The sequence below is a fragment of the Indicator indicator genome, chromosome 12 (assembly GCF_027791375.1).
Source record: "Indicator indicator isolate 239-I01 chromosome 12, UM_Iind_1.1, whole genome shotgun sequence".
NCBI classification, from domain to species: domain Eukaryota; kingdom Metazoa; phylum Chordata; class Aves; order Piciformes; family Indicatoridae; genus Indicator; species Indicator indicator.
The window spans coordinates 3,148,913-3,165,684 of record NC_072021.1 but is presented as its reverse complement, the minus strand read 5'-3'; the positions used below and the strand labels follow the sequence as shown (position 1 = coordinate 3,165,684).

At 39.9% G+C, this 16,772-nt stretch overlaps 1 protein-coding gene across 1 annotated transcript in view; it reads right to left on the bottom strand.

The window, feature by feature from the left end:
* Window positions 1-16,011, bottom strand: part of TRPA1 (transient receptor potential cation channel subfamily A member 1) — a 37,629-nt gene extending 21,618 nt beyond the window's left edge. Inside the window, exons 1-11 of the mRNA XM_054385491.1 lie at window positions 15,802-16,011; window positions 13,419-13,581; window positions 12,010-12,185; window positions 10,231-10,338; window positions 9,298-9,406; window positions 8,821-8,966; window positions 7,250-7,386; window positions 5,913-5,961; window positions 2,725-2,824; window positions 1,549-1,649; window positions 21-190 (exon numbers count right to left, since the gene is read on the bottom strand). Of these exons, the coding sequence (XP_054241466.1) occupies window positions 21-190; window positions 1,549-1,649; window positions 2,725-2,824; window positions 5,913-5,961; window positions 7,250-7,386; window positions 8,821-8,966; window positions 9,298-9,406; window positions 10,231-10,338; window positions 12,010-12,185; window positions 13,419-13,581; window positions 15,802-15,921 (1,379 nt within the window). The 5' untranslated portion in view covers window positions 15,922-16,011. The remainder of the gene's footprint in view (window positions 1-20; window positions 191-1,548; window positions 1,650-2,724; window positions 2,825-5,912; window positions 5,962-7,249; window positions 7,387-8,820; window positions 8,967-9,297; window positions 9,407-10,230; window positions 10,339-12,009; window positions 12,186-13,418; window positions 13,582-15,801) is intronic.
* Between the last annotated feature and the right edge of the window lie 761 nt (window positions 16,012-16,772).

Here is a 16,772-nt window from a genome sequence, read left to right as displayed (position 1 = left end):
GCCTGGGCTGTACTACTAACCTGGCAGCAAAGTGTAATGGTGACTTCTTGTCCCTGCTCTTAGAGTAGATGGAAACGTTGAGGCTGAGTAAATTATTTACAGAGAGGGCCACACCTTGTCTGCACGCATAATGCAGCGGGGTGCATCCTTCGTTATCTTCATCCACCACAAGGTTCTTGATATGTTCCATCTGTTAGCCCATCAAAAAAAAAAAAAAAGTTTTTATCACTAATACTCTACATATTCTGATAGCTTGTAAAAAAAAGCACTAATACTTTAAAGCAGTATATAAAAGTAAGAAGCAAACTTTAGGAAAAATAAATGTAGTAACAACAAGCATTTAACATCTGCTGATCCGCGGGTCATCATTTTTCAGACAGCTACTCTTTGAAGAGAGCAGTTTGCCACTTACTGCAAGCCACCCACATTACAAGTATAATACTGGAGATTCTTCTCTGTTGCCATTCAACCACAGAACTCACTGCTGTCAGCAGAAGGCTTGTACAGAACATCAGGACAGGTTATAGTCAGTATTCAGTTACAAAACTGCTGGCTATCAGGAACCATCAGCTCACTGGTTTGCAGTGCAATTTTATTTCCCCTATTTCTCTTGCTCATCTTCATTTCCCTTCTTTCACTCTGTACTGTCTAACATTGTCTTATGTCTAACCTTTCTTAAAGCAACTAAAAACTTCTCCCCTCGTTCTGCTCCACTCTTTTGTCTGAATTAGGAGTATGATCAATCATTAAAAAGTCAATACAAACAATGGAGAGTTATCACCCTGGTTTAAAACTGCTTCTCTGCAGTTGCTGAAAGAGGAGGTTAAATCCATTCTGCATTACTAATCAAAGCTCTTTACAGATTTCAGCAGATTTTGCAAGATCAGTTACACCTGATTCTTATTTAAAGTGGTTTTGTTTTTTCTGGAACCCTAGAGACTAGCACTGTTAATTCCTTCAAGCAAGCTTGGACACTAGCAGTAAGAGTGCTTCACCTCAGTACAGCTAAATGCAAATTCATGTTTGAAATCCTTTTTAATGCTATCTCCAAGACTTCACCACTGCCCAGTTCACAGAAAGCTCCTACAGAATACATTGTAAGGTATTTAAGTCCTAGACCGTGACTAAATATGAGCACATCCTCTAGCTTTACTGTGTGAAAGCTGGGAAAACAGAAGTGAAAAGTTCTGTATATTATTGCCTACCTCTTGAGCTATTCAATCCCCCAACAGCAAAACAATTTATGGGATTATGTTATTCCTTTGCCTGGCAATAAGAAAATTGTATTACTGGCTTTGAAGTATTTTCAGAAGAGGTATGTGCCTCTTCAAACTTCATTCTGTGACACTGGGCAACTCAAAACGTGCCACAAATGATTAAAGCCAATCCAAATTAAAATGCTAGCTGTTTTTTGATTTACGTTTTCTAGTAAGGGTAACAGAAAGACATAAATTGATGCTTACTGTAATTAAAATGGTAGTTGGGTTTTGCTTTACATTTTCTAGTAAGGGTAACAGAAAGATTGACATAAATTGATGCTTACTGTACCTGCAGAAATTTCTCATTCAAATGCTGTAATCCTCCAGGCTGCAATACCGTCAAATGCAAGAAATTACGACCAAGATGATCCTTTAATGATACATTTGCTCCTAGATAAATATGGAAATAAATACCAGTAACTTCAAAACTGCTGGTCCCTGGTGCTGACTGATGATCATGGAATCATAGAATGGTCAGCTAGTCCAACCCCTTCTGCAGTCAGCAGGGGCATCCTCAACAGGACCAGGTTGCCCAGAGCCCTGTCGAGCCCCACTTTGAATATCTCCAGGGATATTCAACCACCTCCCTGGGCAACCTGTTCCAGTGTTCTGTCACCCTCATAGTAAAGAACCTGTTCCTAAATGATATTTAAGACAACAGAGCAAATGTTGAACCAATGTGTTTACAAATATTCTTTCAAGTCAACACTGTAGCATACAGTTTTACTTATAAAACCCCTCCCGGCACTCAGATTTTTGTCATTTGTCACTATCTCAGGTGTGTGTGCAGCTTGTATTTCACTGCAGCACTAAGGTTTAGGTGGAGCCCTTATATTCAGAGATAATGAGCACCCACAAATCAAGATGCAGTTTAAAGATGCAGATAATCATCTCTTCCAACCTTTCAGAGTTGTGGCTTTGTTACAGCTTCAAAACTTATTACAGGGCTTATTATAAAATCACTTACACTACTATTAACAAGAGAAGGTACACTAACAATACTGAGCTAACAGCAAAAGTGTAGCAATTGAAAGATACAGCTCAAATATTTTCAAGGTGGCTGTGATTATACCAAATCATAGCTTGAAATTTGGGCTTTAAAACTGAGAGATTAATCGCTGACATGAAACATGACACTGTGTAAGTGGTGCATTTATTCCACAGTTCTGCTTACTTTGTGAACTGCTAAGGAAAGCAGAGATTGAAAGAGGCAGTGCCTTGAGGAGGGTTACTCATGCCACACACGTTTTTCTACAGCCCATTCACTCTGTATTATAAAGGGTGTAATCATCACACTAATTGCTCCTTTATCTCAGGCAACACCAGCGTGCTGCAGCTGTTTAGCTCAGCCGATTGTACACTACACAGGACTGAATTCAAGTTAAGAGTAAAGTGGGATGAAAGGTTTTAAGGTGTATGAACTCTGCTCAAAGGAAGTACATCATCCCTGTGTATCCCTTTTTACCTTTCGAGAGCAGTAAATTCACAATTTTCCATGATGCACAGGAAGTGGCCAACAGCAGTGGGGATCGACCTTCTATGTCAACACTATCAATATTAGCTCCCTGCAATAGAGAATGTTAAGTGCATCATGAGTAATGAATAAAGGAACTTTAAAAATGGTGCTGCTGTTTATAAGCACAGCAGAATTAGAAGCATTCTTAGTAACTCCAGATAAATAAATTCCAGCAACACATTATACCTCTGTATAGAAAGAACTACTATCCACAGCCATCTGTAGGTATAAATTCAGAAGTCTAAATAGTGGTGTATACTGCACTCACAACTCATGATCTTTTGTTAGATGATTTTTCCATGCATTTAAATACTCAAAATATGTAATTCTGACTTAAAAACAATGGGATTGAAGCTCTGGAAAAATACAAGCCCTTTTGAATTATGTAGTTTTAGCTAGCAAACAATTACCAGAAGGAGATCCTCCTGTATCTCTGTGCTGTATGAATACTGTTCAAGAAGTAATGCATGAAGAGATTAGCACAGTTCCATCTGTATATCTTATCTTCATTTTCTATTCTTCATCATAAAAAGGTATATTATATGTATATGTGTACATATATAATGTACATGTATAATTGTGATGGTTTTAAAAGACTGTGTCTTTAATTTTTCATCACCAAGTTCAAGCAGAGAGAGTGAAAGGATGTGAATAAATCACTATTGGGTGTAAGAAAGCAAAATAATGATTATTCTAAACACTTCCATTGGAGAGAGAGAAATGTTTAAGAGTCAGTACTCAAAACAAAGTCACTGAGTCTCCGCTTGCTCTGCTTCTTTTTTCTTCTCCTTCTGCCTTTGGAAGATAACACACCCCCTGCACACCGGCCTTGACAAGCTAACAGCCTCTCTGCTTCTTGGCTCTCTCTGCTTTCTGCCAGGATGGTCTGGGGGGCGTCATTCTGGCTTGGCCCCTTAGGGGGAAGCCAGGGAGCTTGGTTGTGTTTTTCTGTTGATTGTACCTATTTGTAAATGTTGTGAATAGTGTCTATTTGTACATATTCATTGCATTTCATCCTAGATTGCAGTTTTGCCTGTAAACACAGCTTCATTTTCTTCCAGACTCAGCTAGCCTGGTTATTGTCAGTGTGGGAGGGGGATTTCAGTTCTCACGCTGTAACAATAATATGCATATATAATATATATTCTATATAAGCCAGACCCAGGAGGCTTTGACACACTCTTTCTCTTTAAGAGAAGCACAAAAACTAGAACAAGATATTCTGGCAAAAAACTATTTTTGCTCGGGATTCATACTGCCAGGACAGTATGGTCACTATGGTCACAATATGACTACAATCATATCTGCAAAATACTATGAGCTTAAAAATATTTATCTAAATAATCCCTCCAAGGGACTATGAGGAGACAAGAAGATGAACCAATCAGATGTAAGCATATTTTATGACATTTTAGATATCATTCTTCTAGCTACTGAATTGCAAGCCAAATTGGATGAGTACACAGAAAATCAATTTTATGTCACATAATATCCAAAGATCACTGAAAGAATAAAAAATTAATAAAAAAAATCAATGTGAGTTTTTCCATTAACTTGAATCATCTTTGATCCATCCCTAATTTGAGGGAGAATTAAACATAATCATGAGCAATATTTACTTTCCAGGATGGTAAAACCTGTAATGTAGCAACAAGAAGCATTTAATAAATGTATAATGATTACCACAGACAACAGAAAGCTTCCAATGTATGTTGATGAAATGTTTTGAGAGTAATACATGCAGGACCTTTTCCCCAGTTACCTTTCCACACGGTCAAACAACCTCTTTAAAACATTCTTATTCACCAAAGAAAGAGAGACCATTTTTATCCAAGTGGCTCTCTCATTTCAGTGAACACAGGGTAGCAATTTCCAGTTAACTATGCAATCTTTAATCACTTTTCCTCCAGCTGACATCATTGCTCAGCCTTCAGCAAAATGTATTCAGCAGCATTCATCACTCTTTTTAACAATAAGGAGCAACTTATGTCTTGCCACACGTTTACCATACAGCTAAAAGTTTATAAAATGGAGTTTCTGAGCTCCTTTTACTTTTGCATTTAGATATTAATATATATAAATTAGACATGAAGAGAAATTATTTGTAAATATCAGTTTATATGGAAAGCCAAACCAACCCTCAGCATGAATGCTTATGAAAGAGGCCCAAATAGCACTAAAGCCATGGAAGTTTGTTCTTAGCAAATGTAGTGTTAAAGATATTCCCTCTGAATACTTTGTGCCTGCAAGCCTCAGAAAGCAAAATCTTGAGCCTGTATTCATTGGGTAATAACCTCTGTTAAATAGACTGTTTTGTCAGACACAATTAAGCAGTCAGACTTCACCATTTCACATTTGAATTAAAAATTAGCACAGCATCAAGTTCTGACTAAATCAAATACCCATAACAGAGTTTCTCTGAACAGCAGAGCTGTAAGTAGAGAAGATTTTTTTTTTCTTAATACAATTGGCACGAAATCAAGTAAAAAACCCTAACCATGTATAAACGGCACAGAAGTCTGCTGACTTCTGAACATTTCCTCATCAGAGTGGGGCATGTAATGGTTAGTTCAATGGGGATAAATGGACACTTGGAGCACAGCCAGTAGCATCCCTGTTTATGTTTCTTCTCTGTCTTCCTCATAATTATTCAGTGAATAAAGATAATTGGACCACACAAAGTAAAAGTAGTTTCTAGATGATGCTCAAACTTGAGTATGTGTCTATGTGATCCTAGGACAATCATATGTGCATACTTCAAAGAAATGATTTCTTTCTGGAAAAAACAGATGAAATTCAATGCATGTTAAGCATTTATTTCATATTTTATATCTTAAAAAGAGATGATGACTGAATCAGTTTGTCACCTTTGGTGAAAGATGTTCATGAAACCTTTCTGAGTAAGAAAAATGGAAACAAAACTGCAAGTTTTGATCCTCTGTAATTGTGAGTATTGTGGAGTCATAACTACCATTGTAGTGTACTTGTCAGTTATGCATTATGAAATCGAGCTAAATAACATCTACATTCTCCTTTATGAATTTCTTTATGCAGACCTCTAGTAATAGATGGCAATAATCTCTATATAATCTCTATAGTATAATCTCTATAAATACGTTGCTTGATTAAATATTTACCATTGAAATCAAATACTCTGCCAGTTCATAATGATCAAACAGTGCTGTCCTGGGGAGAAACAAAGAATACAGTCACATTAGAAAGACAATGAAGCTTCAAGCCAAAGAGAAGCATTTTTCTCCATTTGCTGCATTTTCTAATACTTTCAAATAAATGCATTTTAAAAGAAAGAGACAGAAAGATGCCTTTACTGCATAATTCATTAGACTAGAGGACCTTTGGAGGTCCCTTGCAACCCAAATCGTTCTATGATTCTGATTTTTTGTCATGGACTTTTGTTTTTAAACAAAGTTCAGTTCAACTAATATGGCAAAAAATCACCGTGGGAAACAAAAACCCCATTGGTAGGTCAACAGGCATTTTACCACTGATTTTTAACAGAATCACTCTGTCTGATCTTTTGCTGTACCACACAATGTCAAGATAGAATTCCCAAAGCTTCAGACTTAACTTGTACCAGGCAGACCTAGAGCCTCAAATTCATTTCATTGATCTGACCTTCAGAAGCAACTTGCCATATATTTTTATTCTGAAGTAAGATGCTGATTTATAATATTAGAGGAAGAAAATGGTCTAAGCAGGAAGCATAGCACAGTTAATCGAGACCCTTGAAATGTTTTCAGAAGTCAGACCCCTGTTTAATAGTTTCACGCAATGAGCAATACAGTAGGACAGTTCCAAGGGCCATGAAAATGATCAGGGGGTTGGAGCACCTCTGCTACACAGACAGGCTGAGGGAGCTGGGGGTGTTCAACCTGGAGAGAAGGAGGCTCTGGGGAGACCTAATAGTGACCTTCCAGTACCTGAAGGGGACCTACAAGAAGGATGGGGAGAAACTGTTTACAAAGGCCTGGAGTGATGGGATGAGGGGCAATGCTTTCAAGCTAGAGAAGAGTAGATTTGTATTGGATGTTAGGAACGCATTCTGCACCATGAGGGTGGTGCAACATTGGAATAGGTTGCTCAGGGAGGTGGTTGAGGCCACTACAGAATATAATCTTAAGAGATGACAGCATTTGTTCCACAACATCAGAAGCTGTTAACAGCTCTTGTACATCTACTACTTCATTAAATTCTCAATACAAGACCACTCTTGGACATGAATTCAATGCAACTGGAATTGTTTTGATTTTGATATTGGCACCAAAATCTCTTAACATTCTGACCAAATTACTGACTCTCTCATATTGCACTAAGCCAGCCCCCACGGAGAAGTTCCAACCCATGTGACAAGAGGTTCCACAATGTACTACAGAAAATATAGCTGGATGATGAGAATAACTAGGAATATCATGGCTCATAACTTAGAGTAATGTCTGGCAGAGCAGCCTCCTACCTGTGAAGCAATGTTTCCTTATTCCCATCAACAGCATCAATAATAGATTCCTCACCAGCATAAGATGACATCATTAACTTTACAATCTCAGTTGCTCCTTGAGTGGCAGCAAAATGAAGTGCTGTGCATTTTTCATTCTGTAAACAGGAAAATAAAACAACATTTAAGCACTTAGAGCCCAACAACCTAACCCTCAGCTCTCCACACTACACGCTACTAATTTAACCCAGGATTTCTAATTCCTAAATTTCTGTGGAGGTAATGAAACTTCAGTCTTTAACTAAATTAGTCAATTCTAAAGAGGTCTGAAAGACCAGGGGAAAAAAAAAAGATTGTTTTAAAGGATTACTACAAAGATTCTTATTGTTCTGTGTCAAGTCTCTAAGATAATACACTCTTAACAATCTTTTTTTTAGTTGAAGTAATTAAAAAAAGAGAATACAAGAGATGAAGCAAAGGAAAACCAATGAAACCTATAGGCAGACCAGTACCATTTAAACAAAGACATGAGCCTACATGATACAGAAAATGCATTCTTTTAAAATGGTTTTGACTTCCTTAGATGGAATCTTCCTTAGAAGTTGTCCTTAAATGAAATCTTCTGCAGGTTAAAAATAACTTGGCCTAATATAGTTACTAAACTATTTTAAGCTAGGCAGTCATAAAATTACTAATCAATAAATAAATTATTAGCATAGCATTTGCCAAAAAGGGGTTTCATTTAACCAGAGGAGACAAACAAGCTTTGAAACATGCCTGGGGGTTCTGACTTTCTCTTTTTTAGAACATTTCAGTGAATGCCTTGGAATAGGCTTTTTCACAAAGCTGTGAGCATTCTCAAAACAGTCTAACCCATCACGAAACCAGCACCAGTGTGTTTGAAGACTCAAACCAATAAAAGAAGGCTAAGCCATGTTTCTCTTTGCTCTTGTGAGTTGATTTCAGCCTTGCAAATGATTAATTAAAGGCATTTTCAGAACTGTTTATTCATCATGAAGCCAGGCACAGACCCTGACACCAACAGCATCACAGCAGCAGCTCCAGTATCACCAGTTTGTGCCTGCTTGAAAGAAGACACTGAAAATGCCAGGGTGAGGCTGAGGACAATAAGAATGCAGAAAGGGTCAGAATGAAGAACTCACTCCTGGAGATGGATGATAGCATGTTGCATAGTAAAGACTTTGTGAAGAAGGCTGTAGCATTCTCCAGAGTTCTCTCCCAGACTCCACCTTTTTATGACTCAGGACTTCCTTACTTCCTTAGCCAGAGGGGATGTTGTTTTATTTAGTAAGTGAGGACTGATTTTTCTTCTGTGAACCTGCCCAAATGAACCTGAATCCATTAGAATTTTTCATCCTCCAAACCTCCTCTGTAACTGGTGGAAAGAAACCTGCCATTTTGCTTGATGTGAACTAGAGACTTGTTGTCATTTGCTGCTCCCCCGACTTTTATCAGAAGAGACAACGAGCAATGAATATCTACTCATCTCCTTTTCTTTTTTAACCCATACCAGAGATTTAGAGGTACTTAGGCTTTATGAAATTTGTATTTCACTCCACTCTGTGTTTTACCTGCTTTAGATCAATTTGAGCTCCAAATTCAATGCACATTTTAATCATTTCAAGGTCCCCACTCTGAACCGCCAAATGAAGTGGACTGCACTTTCCATTATTGGTGAAATTGATGTGAGTTTTAGGAGAGTGACCCAATTCTTCACCTGAGAGATGAAAATAAATGGAAATTTGTGAGCAATACTGAGACAACAGAAGATATAAAGGTGTTCAAAACAAGTATATTAACTGCAGATTAATGTTCTCCCCCATCAAAACAGAAACCTTTCACATCTGCACATTTAGGAAAGCAGTTCAGATACTGCTGCAATTCAACAAATGTTACAAGCATGAATTGTCTACAGGAATAATTGCATTAACTTCTTCTATCACAGTTACAAGTGTTTGTTTTCACAGCTCTTTGGAAATGAAAGCAGTAACTTGGTACTACTACTACTAGAAATACTGAGTCCTACTGCCTAAGAACAACATATTTACCTTTTTTTAAAAGAATTTCCATACATGTTTTTGCACCTGAAAATGCAGCTGCATGGATAGGCATACATCCTGTTTTGTTTGGTTTGCAGATTTTCCCTCCATTTTCTATCTGAAAAAAAGAATTCCTGGATATAACTTAGTGGCATACATAAAATTGTGACTAATTAACAAACTACTACAGAGGCTCCAGGTAGCTGCAAAGTTTAGATACAAACATCTTTTCCATGTTGTATCCATACATCTATATTATACGGCCCTTCACCACAGGAAAGATTTTAAGGTGCTGGAGCATGTCCAAAAAAGGGTCTGGAGAGCAAGTCTGGTGAGGAGCAGCTGAGGAAACTGGGCTTGTTTAGCCTGGAGAAGAGGAAGCTGAGGGGAGACCTCATTGCTCTCCACAACTCCATGAAAGGAGGTTGGAGTGAGGCAGGAGTTAGTCTCTTCTCCCAAGTATCAGGTGACAGAACAAGAGGAAATGGCCTGAAATTGTGCCAGAGGAGGTTTAGGTTGGATATTAAGTAACATTTCTTTCCTGCAAGAGTGGTCAGGCATTGAAACAGGCTGCCCAGGGAGGTGGTAGAGTCACTACCCCTGGAAGTGCTCAAGAAACATGTGGACATGGCACTTTGGGGGATGGTTTAATGGCCTTGATCTTAGAGGTCATTTCCAGCTGAACCAATTCTACGATTTTATGATGCATGTGCTTCATTTTGAGTTCTCTCCACCTTCAAAATCAGTTAAAAGTTTTTTATGAGTTTGCCACTCAGGTATGTTTATAAATGCTCTTAAAAGCTTCTGTGCAAAGTAACTTGGATACTAGGTGCATGATTAACCTTTCTGCATTCAACAAAGACAGAACACAGGAACAGAATAACACTGGGCCAAGGTAAATCAAACCACATCAAAAGATGACAGATAATTAATTATACCTACCAGGAGTGTCAGTGCTTCAGGATTATCCTTGTAACATGCTACAATTATAGGTGTGTTCCCTGCTTCACCTTCCAAATTAACATCCGTACTGCTATGCTGGACTAAAATCTAAATGTGAAAGAAACCATTTGGTCAGCCATAAGCCAAACATACCAACAAAGGCCTATTCCATTCCTTTTCTTGGTTACCATCCATACAACTCTTGTGACCTGCTCTTTCTGCATGCCACCAGCTCACAACCCAACATGCAGAGGGGGAACAAAATGCAGGAGAATGTAAAAAGCAACAGGGGAAAAGTGAGGGTGAGGACAGACAAAGTAAATCTCTTTACAGTGGACAGCTGGATCACACCAGGGTGAACACTGCACACAGCTGCAGAGTGTCTTAAAGTTTTATTTAGAAGTTTCCTCAATCCTAGGAAAAATACTTTCTGTAGCAAATTGCAGATGGGGATTTATTCTGCTGAGAAGTGGCAACGTTGCAAATCCTGCTCAATTGGGAATCTATTAGACAGCTAGGTAAGATCAGGGGAGATGGGACTTAATGAAAACAGGGAGTCTTCCAGTCCCGAATTCCTGCTGCAGTCCCTATGTTTAGAGCTAGCACTACTAGCAGTACATCAGTGTCACCCTCTATGACCATCCTAGTCATAGGATGACTGCTTCAAACTTTTTTTTGGAGAAACAAAGGATCTGGAAATGATAATGACCACACTGCAATGCATATTTATTCCTCTGTCTACACATATATTTAATTGTCTGTCAGTAATTCCACTAATTTTTTTCCACACTGGAGGAACTGGCACATTTTAGTCACTCTCAGGCAATTTGACAATAGAAACCAAAGCAGAATTAGCTTGACTAAACAACACAGTGGGGAATAAACAAGAGCACATAATTAGGCAAGAGCAGAGCTCTACAAAATAACCTAACCCAGAACTAAAAAGGAAACCCATTTTAAAAATGTCACTGTATTTCAGATTTTATTGTTCTGAATTCATAGGAACCACAGATTTTGTAAAATTCTGAAAAAATCAAAAGGATTTTAAGACTTGAATACAAGAATGTATTTTTCTTTCTTTTGCTTGGATGAACTGCAAAAAGAGACAACTCAAAGCTGAAAATGCAACTGGTGTAGTACTAAGGTTGTATTAGTAAGTTCAAGAAAGCATTCTTGCTGTACTTGGACAAATGATGAGAATAAATTATGCTGCTGTTGCTGTTTTACAAGACTCAAAACAAATACCTTAGGAATTTCTTTACAATATATATTTTTTCTGACTTTTAATTACAGATTTAGTTCTGCTATTACTCAAATTATTGTGAAATTGCTTGTTTCAGGAACTGTGTTTTCTGACTGGTTTTAATCTAGTTTTTAATCAAAATCCCTGCTAATTTCAAGAAAACTTTGATATTTGTATAAAATCGTAGGAAAAAAAATATCATGCACATTTGAAATACCACATGCCAAAATGAAGTTAAAAATAATCTTTTAAAATAAACTCCCTTGTGTTTGGGCAATTTAAAATGAATTCTCTGTGAAACATAACAACTACCATAACAGCACAAACAGCAGCATGTCTCTAAATCAGTAAGTTACTTTTTACTCACTGCTAAGAAGACGCAAACAACTTTTTTAAGCATGGTATGCTCCACATCCTGCTCACTAAACAAAAGCATGAGGAGATGCAGCATATATAAACAAGGTCTTGGTGTTCTGCAGGCAGCTGCAGCCAAGCTGCTTATCAAGGCTTTGTATTTATATGGACTTTAGACTTACCTTAACGATTTCATTATGCAGGGACTGCACAGCCATATGCAAAGGTGCCATCATATTGGAGTTGAGAATGTTTGGGTTGGCTCCTCTGCTGAGAAGCAGACTAACACTTTCAACCTGGTTTTTCTTTGTGGCCCAGTGCAGGGGGGTATTTCCAGAAGAATCCATCACATTCAATACTAGGTCAAAGGAGAGAAAACAAACCAAAACAAAACCAGAAGCAAAGCTCAAACATCAAATGTTCTGATTGTACTAAAAAAAAAAGAGGCAGAAAAGTGTCTTCAGTGGAGGTTTAGGTCTGTGATGCATTTCTTTAAAGAGAAAAAGGGAAACACTTCATGTCATGTAATGTGTCATGTTCAATTGAATAGATATCATGCTGAATGCATGGTATTGATTAGAGACATCAGCCATCTGACATCAGTCTGCTTTTTGTCCCTCATTATATACCTTTTGCCTCCCCCTAAGAGTTATTTGATATCCTTCTTTTTTTTTTTTCCCTATTTTATTGAACTTTCCAGGTATTGTTTCACAGGCTGCACAGAACAAGTGTGAGTAACTAAAATAAGAGATGATAAATGTTTGCAAATGTAAGAAGATTAAAGGCCATATCTATTGTAATTTATTTAAGAACAGAGAAGTAAACCAATTTATGCCAGTTATAAACCCGATCTGTTCTACACATGCATTTCGAGCTTTAGCACTGCAAATAAACCTCAAACAATATCCTAAAAAAAAGAGACAAAAATTACACACTGAAAAGAAAAATAATGTATTTCAGACAGAATAATCTGAAATTAGATTAGCCACCATCAGGTGAAAAAAAATTAGCTTTTCAGGGCTGTTGTATGCCTGCTCACTACCCTGCAGTCTGTCAATGGAGTCCTAAGTAGTTCAGCATGCTCATGAGTAACTACTGAACAACACCTCTTACACTCAAGCCCCATTTTCTCCTAGTGACCATTTCTTCCCTGAGTTTCTTTAGGTAGCCTGTCTCATCACATGCTTATTCTTCCCCCACTATTAAGTTAACAAAGTGTGGTGACAACTTAAATGCCAACTGTAAGAAATCAAATTAATTCTCTTTTACCCTTCAACTATTATAACATAGAAGCCAAAAAGTCAGACCTCCTGTACTTCACAGCAGTTTTCTTTTTCATATCAGAAGACTGAGTCCCCCCCAAAAATAAGGTATGTTGATGTGCTACATTAGAGAGAAAACAGCCTTAACATCCCAAGAGTGACCCAAACCACACCCACAGCACTGCAAACTGTGGCTGACAGTTTGAATGACGTTTCGATCTATAAAGGCAGATAACAGATTTCAGTTTGTCTTCAGCTGGCTAATGGACACCTTGATTATTGAATTCTTTTATTCTGTTAAATAAAATAGCTCAGAAAAGGTGTGTTACCTTCACAGGAAGAATCATCTATGATCAACTGCATTAATTCTATTTGACCTCCTTCTGCAGCATGATGCAGTGGGGTGGCATTCAATTCATCCACTTTGGTAAGTCCAGAACGATTCTTCTTAATGAAGCTCCGTAGCCTACAGGCACTTCCATCTGAAATCACCTGTTTTAGATACAAATATTCTCATTCCTTCATTCTCCTAATAGGCCAGATGCTAGCAAAACTACAACGTGACACTGTTGGCATGTTACCACTCAAAAATTCCCTCCTGACTGTTTAATTTCATACAGAAGTACCCAAATCCTGCTCAGGTTGAGTCAACTGTGAAACACAGATTGATTTAACTGATCGCAAAATCAGACCCAGATGAGTAAGAGTGCAAAATTAACAAACCCAGAAATTATCTGGAATACATTATTCTGTCTTCTGTTGTGAGCTCAAGATCCTCCCCCTCCATCATGGAAAATCTCAAACAAGCAAACCATCACTTACTGTTTTATATTCTTTCCAGCTGTGTCCATGCCAAATGAATTCAACAGAGAGGAAAAATTAATAATCTCCATAAATCCATAAATTTCTAGAACTTTCTGCAAAAACTGGTATTACGTCCTGAGCTTCCAAGTTCAGCTTTTGGGCTTTTGTGGTGTTCTTTATGTCAGAGCAACAAATAAACTCTTCAAATGAAGCAGTATCCCAAGAGCATCCTATGGGCTACTGGAAAACCCCAGCACCTTCACAGTGTAATACAACAAAACACCCTCCAACAGCTAAACCCACTGGCACTTGCTTGGTATTGTGCTTTGCAACCCTGCTGACTCTTACTTTGTGATGTTCTCCAAACAGTTTTGTTAAGAGCGTTTCAAAACCCATACTTGTGTACAAAGAAAAATTTTAGGGGGGAAAAAAACATGACTGGCAGTAAGAATGGGGAGAATTTAAAAGCAAGTTGTTGAAAACTTTGGAGGGACTAAAACAGACAGGTTACTCATGTGAATGATGTTACAAATGTGCCTGCAGATTGGTAAGACTGGGGGCAAATACAAGCATCTGCTACACAAATGCAAACAGAAAAAAGCAAATCAGATGGCTTGGTTCAAGTATTTAAGATGACTCTAATGTCATCCTAATGAGTTAATTACATATATAAGTATCTATACATTTTACAGACATCAAAAAAGCTATTTAAGAAAAACTTTGCATAGAGCCCAATAGCTTCTGTTCTTTCTAACATTCTACCTTAATTTTAATTGTAATGAATTTCAAGTATTTCTATTGATTTAAACCATATTTTGCCACTCTCTACAATGGAAGTTTTCGTAAGACAAAATGTGGCTGAAAAGTGGCATGATGATAGTTTGTCTACAAAAGTAAGGCTTTACAGCCAGTGCTAGTCTTTCATTAACAAAATAGGAAAGAAAGGTACCAGTTAGGTGTTCCCTGTACTTCTGCTGGTTCAAACCAGCCAAATAAACTATTAAACAACAGCAGCTCCTTTGCCCCTCGTTTGAACAGCTCGGTAGTGGCAGATCACCTACTGGGCTGACAAGAGGTGTTGCTCAGGACTACAGCTAGCACACAAGAAAATAAGTCTGGAAATGATCTCAGGAGGTCTTTAAACCCTTCCACATGCCCTGTCACATTTGTTTAGCCTGTGCTTAAAAACCTCCAGTTATCCAAGTCAGATCCTTTGCAAGCCACCTCCTCTTTTGTTTAATTCTTACACTTAAAGAAGGCTTCGCTAATGTTTGGTCTACATCTTCCCAGGTGCAATATAAATGCATCACTTCTCATTCTACTCTTTATGCAAGGGGAACAGATTTCATCTTTCCTGGCAGAAATTTTCACATTTGTAGGTTGTGCCTTTCCCTTGCTTCCCCCTTTCCTTTCATAAGAGCTCCTTCCATAAGAGCTTCTAAACTTTCCTTTCAGGACATTTTTGCTGGAGGAACCTCTCCTTCCCATCACGATGTTGGAACCTCCCCCAAAGAGGTGGACTCTTTCTGGTGAGCCGTGCCCGGGGAGTGAGCCTCACAGCAGCCACCTGCCACCCACCCAGCTCCCTGCCACCCCTCACCGCTGTACCCTCATGCCCCGCGGCCGGACCTCCTTCCCTTCACGGCTCCGCTGACTAACAAGGGGAAGGGATCTCCCGGAGGAAAGGGTCTCTGGGACACAACCGCTGTCCAGCCCGCACAGCTGCCTCCAGAGCTCCACCGCACCCTCGCCCACCTCACCCGCCGCTTTCATAACCTCTCATTCCAGCGCCCTCACAGGAGCCCCCGTCTGGTCCTCACGCAGCTGGACTGCCTCGGGCTGTCCCCTCAGGCTGTGCCGCCACCCAGTCCCCGAGACCGCCATTCCCCCGCGCCCCCTTGCACGCACCTTGAAGACATCTTGAGAGGCGACGGAGGCAGCATCCGCCTCACAGACGACGCCCTGGTAGGAGCTGGAGGCAGCCGCCTTCTCCCGCGACTGGCAAAACCGCAGCAGCGAGCGCTTCATGGCGCCCGCCCGCCTGGCTCCAAGCGGCGCCCACCTCGCCCGCTCCGAAGACCTGCGAAGAGAGAGAGCGAGTGACGGCGAGTGCCCAGCAGCCGCGCCGCGTCCCTCCGCCGGAGCGGGGCGGAGAGAGCTGCGGGGGCGCCCGGGAGGCCGAGCCGCGCCCCGACGGGCTAAGGGTAGGTTCCGGTCGGCCCCTGGGTCGCGAAGTGCCTATCGCTCAGGGGCCGCTGTCCAAGCAGCACTGGGCGAGCTCTGGGCGGGTGGCTGTGCTGCCACCGTGAGCTGCGGGACGGGACTCAACGGACCCCTGAGCTGCGGGGCGGCGGGCTTTTAATTCCATGATTATCTGGAAGCGCAGTGGCCCTTGGAGGTGTGCACCTGTGCGCGGAGATGCGATGTGCCAAAGCTGGAATAAATAAATAAATAAATAAAGGCAGGCGGTGCGGAGCGAGCCACAGAGATGCGATGTGCCCAACCTTAAATAAATAAATAAAGGCGTTGTGCAGCGAGCCGCGGACAGAGCAAGCCTCTGCCGCAGCCCCAGGAAGAGTGCGGACTGTCCGGCCAACAATCTCGCAGCTTTGGGCTGCGGAGCCTTCTGCGATCAACTTCCCAGCATCTGCTTTGTGTGCGTAGCTTTTCCCTGTAGAATTTGTTTGTCGGCAGCTTTGGAGCAGGAAGAGTACAGAAAGAAGCAGCACGAAGCGTTTCACAACGTTAATTGCTGAAAACTTTTGAGACATTCATACTGGGTCCTTAACGGAAGCGTTTGTAACTCTCAGGACTAAACAGTTTACTCCATGTGATAAGCACAGCCTTACCAAAGGTCAGCTAGCAGCCGGGGCAAAAAG